The 10,945-nt window shown below is 47.3% G+C and overlaps 1 protein-coding gene across 3 annotated transcripts in view; it reads left to right on the top strand.

Moving 5' to 3' along the window:
* Positions 1-384: 384 nt before the first annotated feature.
* LOC105032869 (protein TPX2) overlaps positions 385-10,945 on the top strand; it is a 60,938-nt gene continuing 50,377 nt past the window's right edge. For 2 of the 3 annotated variants that reach the window (XM_073246791.1, XM_073246785.1), the window contains exon 1: positions 385-750. In XM_073246791.1, coding sequence (XP_073102892.1) covers positions 570-750 — 181 coding nt within the window. In that variant the 5' untranslated portion in view covers positions 385-569. The remainder of the gene's footprint in view (positions 751-10,945) is intronic. The other variant, XM_010907452.4, reaches the window with a different exon arrangement.

The following is a 10,945-nucleotide window of genomic DNA, read 5'->3' as shown; positions in this document are numbered from 1 at the left end:
AATACAGAAAGTTACTCTATGGTAGGATGATTTAATTTCAAATAATATTTTGATAAATAATTTAAAAAATATATTATTTTAATAATTTATTTTAAAATAAATATTATTTTGGTAAAATGATCAGTATGCCGGCTTCCCGCCCGTAACATTTTTCCAAAAGGGGAACGGGCGCGTGATACCTTGGTAGCTTCCTAAAAGGAAACACACATCCTCCGTTTAATTCCGGTAAGCGGATTCCGGCTCTTACCAAAAACGCTCACGAACCCATGTTGAAATGACTAAAAGAACGCGGGCGCGTTCCGCAGGTCAGGGAGGTCAAATTCGTCAGTTCGACTTAATCCCCTCGGACCCCACATTCAAATTCCCGCTGCCTTCGCTCCTCTGTCCACCTGCGACTTGGCTTAGTTTCCTCCGACCGCTCCGGCGGCGTCGCCGTTTCCCCGTTTCACATTCTAGCCTCCGAACCCTCCTCTCCGGCCGTTTCCCTCGCCGGGTGACCCGACCTCGGTGGCTCCCTCTCTCTCTATCTCTCACCCCTGTCCCCTACCTCGAGAGGTCTCGAGGGCGCCATGGACGATGACGACGAGATGGAGGAGGCATTCGAAGAAGGGTTCTTTCTTGGGTTCGAGATCGATCTCGAGTACGAGTTCGACGCTGCGCGATACTTCGACTTCGGCCGGGCGGAAAACCCGGCAGAGGCTCGCGCCGCCGAGCTCTGGTTCGAGACCGCCGGGAGCTACCCTCCCTCCCGTATGTATCATATCCCGCGCCAAACCCTAATTTTTTCTGCTCTATTATATGTTATCGACGTCTATTTTGATTGCATTCTTGATGTGTTCTTGATCTATTTTCTTGCCTTTTATTATATCGCTTTTCGTTTTAGGTTCTGAATTTAGTCAATGGCATTGTTTTGATTATTCCATGCGAGTGCCTTCAATGAATGGGTATTTGGTTTTCTTTGTGGTGTGGAAGCAAATAATTATCATAGTTGAAGGGTTTTCCACACTTTTTTTTGGGTTAAATTGGGAGTTTTGAATTGGAAACTTGGTTAACTTGGGAGTTTTGGATTGGAAACTTTCTTTTTGATGCAAAGAAGTAGCTTTGATATTTTTTTGCCTTCATTTTAAATTGGTGGAACAAGCTTTATAGATATTGTTGTAGATGAAATTTGTCTTGGGTCGTAGGCGCTGGAGCATGACGAAGCCCGATGAGTTGACAGTGGCCAGACCTGCAAAAAAAGTTCCCGTCGGAGGTGGCTTCGGCGGAGACTCTCCGACGCTCAAGTCAGATTTCTCGCAACAGGAGAAAAAGAGCGAATATTTTTGAGAAGGAGAGGAGGCATACCTTTTGGAATCTCCTGTTTATTTTTTTATAGATGAGATTGGAGCCTTGAGAGAACATGAATAGTCCAAAATATTATCTCCCATTAAATGTCCCTGTGAGTTGTGCCTAGATGTATTGCCTCATGGCACGTGGAGAGCCACCCATATTTATGGCATAGACTGATAAGGGGTGGCTGGATGGTGCAGAGAGCTTACTCTACTTATGATTATCCCTATTTATTAATGAGGTGATGCGACGGGCCATAGAAAGACCTCACGGGGGTTAATGGCCGAAGTTGACAATGAAGACCGAAGCTAGGGTCAGAGGCCGAGGTGGGATCGGCCATGCATGGAGATCACAGGCCTTCGTGGGCCGAAACAAGATGCAGAGGTGCCGCTTTTTGCCACCTTTTCTTTTTCTTTTTTTTTTTTATTTTCTTCATCTTATTATGCTACTCATGGGGAATAGGACGAAGGAAAACAGACAATTAATGCCTCTGTTAGATCCAGTTCAGAAGTCCTTCCTCATGTCTTTAACTAATACTAAAATATCCTCAACAGGGGCTTGGGAGAGAGAAAGAGAGAGTCATAGAGTCCCTTTTTGCCCCTTATGATGTCCTTGGGAATTGTGCTTGGCCTTTAGATTTTTTAAGGGTCGGAAGGTGGTGTTATCTCACAGCAAGTGGAAGGGGTTGTTGTCTTTGTTAATGATGTGGGCAGGCAATCATGAAAATGGTGTGGCCTTGTTCATAGCCACCTTTATTATTAAATGGAGTGACATGACCACCCTCTTTAATTGTAGCATGGGGCCTTCAAGGAAGAAGCCACAATCGTAGCATCCCTGGGATCGGGGCGCTCCTTGGGTTTATGTCCGATATCTGGGTGTCATGCCTGGACTAGCAGTCATGGACTTGATCGAAACAAGGATCGACCGTCGGGACTAAAGTGGCCGGTCGAAGTCAGGATCAGCCTCATAAACTGCAGGAATGTTTAATAAGGTTTGCCATATCGGGCCGAACCGCTCGGTACAGGGTGTACCAAATCGGATCGATGGCCAGCCGATCCGGTTCAGTCTTTTTTTGGAAAAAACATCCGAACCGCATCGAATCGGACGGTTCGGTACGATTCGGCTCCATACTGTCCAAAATTGGGCGGTATGGATAGGTACAGTTCGGTTCGGCATTGAACCGAACCGTACCGACATACACATGAAAAAAGAGGGGGGGCGAGTGGGGGAGGGGTGGTGTGGGGCCTGAGCTATCTTTTAGTGACAGCCTAGGTGGGTTGTCTTCTTTGAGAGAGTCGAGAGCTCTCAGAGAACTCTCGAGGTATCTCAGACCCAACAAGATGGCGAAAAAATAAGAAAAAAGAAAAATTTTTTTCAAATTGCAGTACTGATTCGAGAAGATACTGATTTTTGATCGAAAGTAAGGTAATGTATTATTCTTTTAGTAAATATTTTATTTTTTATGTTTTGTTGTTAAAAAAAGATAAGAATGAAGAAGTATGAAAATAAGAAGAAATCATGTCAAAATTTTATGATTTTGGTATGATTTGATCATATGTGATAGATCTTTGGAAGATCTACATGATGACACTAAAATCATTGATTTTTATTAATTATATATTTTTAAATATTTATATATATTTATTCATAAAAAATTATTAAAAAAATAAATTTAAAAAATAAAAAATCAGAGTTTCAGAATCATGTTTAGAATGATTCAACCTACTTAAATCTAACCTCAAAATTTTTTTGAAATTTTTGAAATTAAAAAATATTTTTATAATTATTTAAATAATAAAAAAATATTATCAAATAAAAATATGTAAAAATAGTGTTATATTTTAGTTAATTCAAAAATATTATTTGAAGTATATAATATATTTTTTTGAATTTATAAGTTTTAAAATTATTATTAAAATTATTTTGAATTTATATATAATATTTTTTTAATAATTATTAAACTATCGTGTTTTGTTATACTTGCAAATATTTGTAAGAAGAAAAATTCAGAGTATGACATTCGTTGACTTTAATTAATTATATATTTTTTAATATATATTTATTCATAAAAAAATTATTAAAAAATAAATTAAAAAAATAAAAAATCAAAATTTCAGAATCATGTTTAGAATGATTCAAGCAATCAAGCTACTTTAATCTAATCTCGGAATTTTTTTTAAAATTTTTTGAAATTAAAAGTATTTTTATATTTATTTGAATAATAAAAAATATTATCAAATAAAAAATATGTAAAATTAGTATTATATTACAGTTAATTCAAAAATATTATTTGAAGCATATAACATATTTTTTTGAATTTATGAATTTTTAATTTATATATAATATTTTTTTAATAATTATTAAACTATCGTATTTTGTTATACTTATAGAAATGAGTAAGAAGAAAGATTCAGAGCGTGATATTGGTTGGGATCATGGTGAGATGCTCTCGGCTCGGCATCATTGGAAATGCAAATGGTGTAACACAGAGTTCAAGGGAGAAGGGGTGACTAGATTGAAGCAGCACCTGGCTGGTGGTTATCTTGATGTGTCCATGTGTCGGAAATGTCCGCAAGAGATCTGACAGTTGATGAAAAAGTACTTTGCTAATTCGAAAGCAGTGAAGGAAAGGACAAAGCAGAAAAGGACGGAAGTGGACCGTCGAGCTGCGGAGCCACTTTCTTATAACTCTAGAAAGTCAGAGGAGGCTTCCACTCCAGATGATGAGGAGGCACAGATTGAGGCTGCCATTCAGGCGAGCTTGACTGATCAGTACCGACTGGAGGAGATGGCCAGATATAGAGAGTGATTTGGACTATCATGCTACGAATCGGGATTTAGATCAGTGATCAGTGGGGGAGAATTTGAGTTCAGAAGGACTATCTTAGTCAGAAAGTCCGGTGGTAGAGAGAGTAGACACAGCATGTCATCTTTGTTGGGAGCTTTTGGCAATAGAAGGAGGTCCTCCAGAGATATTCCAGCAGGAGGCACCATCCATAATTTGAATCTATATATTTTTTCCAGCAAGGATTCAAAGCAGCAGAAGATTGACACTATAGTGAAAAAGGATAAGAAGAAGGATATGTGGCGAGCTATTGGATCATGGTTTTATTTCAGCCATATTTTCGTAAATACAACAGACAATCCTTACTATCGATCTGCCATTTCAGTCATAGAGGCTGCCGGTCAGGGTGTAGATCTGCCAGGACCTAAGGACATTTATGGTCAGCTTCTTGACAGTAATAAGGAGGATATGCAGAGATGGATTGCTTCTTACAAGAGTAAATGACCTACATACGGACTGACAGTGATGTGTGATGGTTGGATCGGTCCTACTAGACGGAGCATCATTAATTTTTTGACATACTGTGATGAAAAAATATTTTTTCACAAATCAATTGATGCTTCAGATAAGATGCACGATGTTACATATATCCTTGGTCTGATGGAGGTGATTGACTCAGTGGGTAAGCAGTATGTCGTGCAGATCATCACAGATAATGTACCACAATATAAGGCTGTCGGAGAGTTGCTGATGGAGCAGCGACCGCAGATATATTGGACTCCATGTGCTGCACATTGCATTGATTTTATATTAATGGTATTGGAAAGATTCGTAGAGTGCAGCAGGTAGTGAAAATTGCCCAGACCAAGATATGCTGAACCAGTACCGTCGGTCGGTCGGCGGTATGGTTCGGTATGATTTCATATCGTACCGAACCGACGAAGGCAAGCGAATCCGAATTGGAAGAAGAAAAAGAGAGAAAGAGAGAAATAGAAAGAGAGGAGGAAGAAAGAAAAAGGAGGGGAAGGAGCCGGCGGGGCCACTGGATGGTCTTCGACTGGCCGTCGTGGCCGTTGGAGGGCATAGTCCGCGCGTGCAGCACCGCGGGCGTGAAACAGGGGCGTCATCCCTGTTTCGCGAGTTTTTTTTAAAAAGATTGTTTTAAGTAAAGCTGGTAAATAGTTTGCCGGTTTTATGACTTTTATTTTTTTAAAAAAAATCTCTTAAGTCAATAATCTAGTTGCCAACTTCATGAGTTTAAAATAAAAAAAAGATTGAAACAGACGATCGTCTGTTTTCGCAGCTCCATCCGCTCGACCGCCCTCAGGCTGTCGGCATTGGCTTGTCGGCCATCGAGGGCCACGTGATGGAGGCGCTGTCCGTCCGGTAGGTCCCTTCCCCCCGAGCGCTCTCTCTCTCTTTCTCACTCTCTTGAAAGCTCTATCGGGCGATACGGGGCTCGAAAGTCCTCCGACAGCCGCAGCAGACCACCGTCGGCCTTCGACAGCTCCCACCTCCCTCCCTCTCCTCCTCTCTTTCTTTCTCATTTTTCCTTTTTTTTTCCTTCTGTATCGTCGGTGTATCGAATTTATCGATCAAATCGTGTCGGTTCTTCGTTGGTTCGGTACGATACAGGGTGTATCAATCGGTTCGGCATTGTATGACAAACACTGGCCCAGACTATTACTAGATTCATCTGCAATCACACATGGGTTCTTTCGTTGATGCGGACGTATACTGGGAGGGAGATTTTAAGATTGGGTATCACACGATTTGCTATTAACTACATAGCACTTGATAGTCTTATTTAGAAGAAAGCAGTCTGACGTCAGTTGTTTGTCAGTGCCGAATGGTAAGAGAGCAGATATGTGAGGACCGATACTGATGGAAGTCATGTGGAGAACTTGATGACGAGTCAGTCATTTTAGTAGCAGACTGAGAAGATAGTGAAGGCTATTAAGCCATTATATGAGGTGCTTCGTATCGTGGATAGTGAAAGATACCTCCAGATGGGCTTCTTATATTATACGATGGAGAAAGCAAAGAAACAGATCAGTGAGAATGATCCAAAGCATGCTCAAAAATTTATTAATATCATTGAGTACCGTTGGGACTATCAGATGGATAGAGATTTGCATCTAGTCGGTAAGCACGGATTCAAAAATATTTTAAAATATTTTTTCTTATGCTTGTAAAAGTGTACTTAATCAATTATAAAATTTATCTGCAGCTTATTATTTGAATTCGAGATTTTAGTATACTATTCTTGAGATAAATATGGATAACGAGCTTCTTGCTGCTCTCCATAATGTAATATATAAGATGGTATCCGATCCAGAAATCATATCATTGTGTCTGCAAGAGATATGCTAGTTTAAAACAGATGTAATTATTCAATTGAATTCGATCTGTACTCAATGATATTGTTGGTGCAAAAATCCACTTGTGCCGGAGAAGCTGGAGTCGAGGGAGTCGCGGTCGCCGCCGGGACCTGCAAAAGAAGTCTAAACCGGAGGTGGGGTTGCTCCGGCAAGACCCTCCGACGCTCAAGTCAGTTCTCTGCCTCAACAAGAATGGAGTGCTCGAATGGAAATTTTAGCAGAGTTTTGGGATAGAAAATAGAGCTTAGAGAATAACGTATCTGGGGTCTCCCTTTTATAGACGGAGGGAGTAACAGACTGATAGTGATGTTTGTAACCGTCAGGCAGTGGGCTGCCCATGGTCAGGAGGAGTTTGTGGCGAAGGATAGTGGAGTGGACCCGTGGCTATCACCGGGGCATGCCACGTGGAGTCTGCCGCGGGGAGTGGAGCGGCATCCGTTGTCGCGACTTGCCAGAGGATGGAAGAATCGTGCGGTATCCGTCGCAGAAAGTGGAGCAGGATCGTGGCCATTATTGTGGCCTGCTAGGGAGCGATGGAGCCGCGTGGAGTCCGTCGCAGGAAGTGTAGCAGTGCTGTGGCCGTTACCGCGGCCTGCCAGGGAGTGATGGAGCCGCGCGGAATCTGTCGCAGGAGGTGGAGCAGAGTCGTGGCTGTTGCTGCGGCCTGCCAGGGGGTCCAGGCCTGTCGGTCGGAGTTCGGTCGGAGTGTCTGGCGGAGAGAGGTGGCTAGCCCCCCGTCTGAGAGGAGCTCGGAATCTGGCTCTCGTGGGTGTCCGAATGGAGTCTCCTTTCAGTCAAAGTCGGGGGTGAGGTCCGGCTCCCGTGGGAGTCCGGACGGAGTCTTCCCGCAGCTGGAGTCGGAGACGAGGTCCAGCTCCCGTGGGAGTCCGGGTGGAGTCTGTCTGCAATTGGAGTCGTGGGCGAAGCCCGGCTCCCGTAGGAATCCGGGCGGAGTCTACCTGCAATTGAGGTCAGGGACGAAATTCGGCTCCCGTAGGAGTCCGGATGAAGTTTACCAGCGGTCGAAGTTGGGGACGAAGCCCAGCTCCCGTAGGAGTCCGGGTGGAGTCTTCTCGCGGTTGAAGCTGGGAGCGAAGTCCAGCTCCCGTAGTAGTTCGGATGAAGTCCACCTGCAATTAAAGTCAGGGGCGAAGTCCGGCTCCCGTAGGAGTCCGGATGAAGTTTACCTGCAATTAAAGTCAGGGGCGAAGTCCGGCTCCCGTAGAAGTCCGGATGAAGTTTACCAGCGGTCGAAGTCGGAGACGAAGCCCGGCTCCCGTAGGAGTCCGGGCGGAGTCTTCTCGCGGCCGGAGTCAGAGACGAGGTCTGGCTCCCGTAGGAGTCTAGGCGAAATCTACCTGCAATCACAGTCAGGGGTGAAGTCCGGCTCCCTTAGGAGTCCGGACAAAGTTTACCAGCAATCGGGGTCGAGGACGGAGCCCGGCTCCCGTAGGAGTCCGGACGGAGTCTTCCCGTAGCCGGAGTCGGAGATGAGGTCTGGCTCCCGTAGGAGTCTAGGCGAAATCTATCTGCAATCACAGTCAGGGGTGAAGTTCGGCTCCCTTAGGAGTCCGGACAGAGTTTACCAGCAATCGGGGTCGAGGACGGAGCCCGGCTCCCGTAGGAGTCCGGGCGGAGTCTTCCCGTAGCCGGAGTCGGAGACGAGGTTTGGCTCCCGTAGGAGTCCGGGTGGAGTCTTCCTCCGGTCAAAGTCGGGGGCGAGGTCCGGCTCCCGTGGGAGTCCGGACGGAGTCTTCCCGCAGCTGGAGTCGGAGACGAGGTCCGGCTCTCGTAGGAGTCCGGGCGGAGTCTGCCTGCAATTGGAGTCGTGGGCAAAGCCCAGCTCCCGTAGGAATCCGGACGGAGTCTACCTGCAATTGAGGTCGGGGACGAAATCCGGCTCCCGTAGGAGTCTGGATGAAGTTTACCAGCGGTCGAAGTCGGAGACGAAGCCCGGCTCCCGTAGGAGTCCGGGCGGAGTCTTCTCGCGGTTGAAGCTGGGAGCGAAGTCCGGCTCCCGTAGGAGTCCGGATGAAGTCCACCTGTAATTAAAGTCAGGGGCGAAGTCCGGCTCCCGTAGAAGTCCGGATGAAGTTTACCTGCAATTAAAGTCAGGGACGAAGTTCGGCTCCCGTAGGAGTTCGGATAAAGTTTACCAGCGGTCGAAGTCGGGGACGAAGCCCGGCTCCCGTAGGAGTCCGAGCGGAGTCTTCTCGCGGCCGGAGTCGGAGACGAGGTCTGGCTCCCGTAGGAGTCTAGGCGAAGTCTACCTGCAATTAGAGTCAGGGGCGAAGTCCGGCTCCCGTAGGAGTCCGGACAAAGTTTACCTGCAGCTGGAGTCGTGGGCGGAGTCCGGCTCCCGTAGGAGCCCGGGCGGGGTCTGCAGGTGAAGTTGTGGGCGAGGTCCGGCTCCCGTAGGAGTCCGGGCGGGGTCTGCAGGTGAAGTCGAGGGTGGAGTCCGGCTCCCGTAGGAGCCCGGGCGGGGTCTGCAGGTGAAGTCGTGGGCGAGGTCTAGCTCCCGTAGGAGTCCGGATGTTGCGAAGAATCCGGTCGACGCTGGCGGGGTCCTGCCCGTCGACGAAGCTTGGGAGTGTGGCGGAGGCTCGGCTGCCTGGGAGGTTTGAAGAGACATTGCCAGAGGTCGAAAGTCAGTTGGATCCCCGGAGGGTCACTCTCGTCACGAACTTCGGCTGGGGGGTATTTTATACCCAACACCAGTCCCCCTACTTCCGAGTTCAAATTTCGAATGAAGTACAGAGAAATTTTCGCAACCGAAGTTATCCCCTTGAATCCTGTGCACGATCGCCCCCAGATATTTTGGCATTAAATGTGCGCGTGCTGGAGTCTTTTCGAATCGGGGCGATTCGAAGGGACCCTTCGAAATTTCCATTGGTACGTTGGCCCAGGTACGGCACAGTAATGGCTCCGTCAGCTGTCAGCCACTTTTAGCCGCCTACCGAGGCGAGTGGAACACGTGTCGAGCGCGGGTCGGCCTAGGGGATTCGCGATCATTATGGCGTCGGATCCCAGGGTCTATTTAAACCCGCCTTTCCGCCTGGAAGTTCTATCGGTATCCGCCTTTTCTTCGAGAGCCCTGACCCTCTTTGGCGTCTTCTTTGGCCCTAGGCGTCTTTCGAGTCATCCCTGTCCTCGCCCCCCTGCATCCTTCAGAGTGATCTAGGTTAGTCTCAGAACCTTCGTTTTTCTTCTTGCCATTTAGGAGCCTTTTCTCCTCCATTTTCTTCTGTCGTATTTCTCTGATTTGGTCTCTCGCAACCTCTCGTCCTTTGTCCCGTCTGATTTCTCTGGGATCTTTAGGGTCTTCGTTTGAAGTCATTCGAAATGTCTTCCGGCACCTCCGTCTCTAGCGGTTCCGGTAGTTCTTCCGCCTCAGCCCCCCAGGAGTCCCACTCTGTAGACGAACCCACTTCTGGGATCGGGCTTCGTCCGGTTTTTGCGCCGGGTGCCATTCCCTGCTCCCTGACTCCGGATGAACTCCTACTGATAAGGATTCAGTATGGAGTTCCTCCGGAGTACGACCTGGAGCTTCCTGGCCCCTCCGACCGGGCTAGCACTCCCCCACCTGGTCGTTTCTGCTTGTATCAGGAGGCGTTCCGTGCCGGACTCCGGCTTTCGCTTCCGCCCTTTGTCGTCGTCCTTTTCCGCTTCTTAGATATCTCTTTAGCTTCAGTTGCTCCGAATTCCTTTAGGTTTTTGATAGGGTTCCTTTCCCTTTGCCACGTAGTCGAAGTTCAGCCATTCTTCTCTTTGTTTAGGCATTTTTACACCTTCAAGCGTCACCCTTCGGCGAAGGACTGGTGGTATTTCTCCCCCCAGTTTGGCAAGAAGGGGTTGCTGAAAGGTGCTCCCTCTTCAATCCACAACTGGAAGGGGAAATACCTTTTCGTCCACTGCCCGACCTTGAGGCTGGGCCTGCCCCCTTGGGGCTCTCTGAGGGATTCTGTCAGCCGGGCTCCCAGCCTGGGGGAGGACGACCTTCAGGCCACCCGGAAGCTTCTTGACTATTCCGCTCCTTCCCTTCCCAACCTTCTGAAGGAGCAATTTTTGTTCAACATCGGCTTGAGCCCCCAGGATCCTGCGAGTATTCCATCTTTTCTTTTCTCTTCTTTTCTTCCGTCCTTCTTTCTCTCTTCTTTCTCTCTTCTCTCTCTTTTTTTTTTTTTGCGTGTCACTTCTTCCTTTTTTACCCCATTACTGATTTTCGATTTTCTTTTTAAGAATGGACGTTGAAGCGGCACGGATGCTCGTCAGGGGCCTCAAGGCCCACAAAAGAAAAGGTGCCGCGGCCTCCGGATCAGCAAAGAAGGCCAGGGTGGAGGAGACGAGCCCGGCCGCGCCTGTCCAGGCGGCTCCCGCGGTCGACGTTCCTTCGGACTCCGAGCCACCGGCCCCCCGGGCCTCTTCAAGGAGTCCGCCGACTGGGGCTCCA

The sequence above is a fragment of the Elaeis guineensis genome, chromosome 12 (assembly GCF_000442705.2).
Source record: "Elaeis guineensis isolate ETL-2024a chromosome 12, EG11, whole genome shotgun sequence".
Lineage (NCBI taxonomy): Eukaryota > Viridiplantae > Streptophyta > Magnoliopsida > Arecales > Arecaceae > Elaeis > Elaeis guineensis.
The sequence above is the reverse complement of the archived record's forward strand: the minus strand, read 5'-3'. Positions and strand labels throughout refer to the sequence as shown.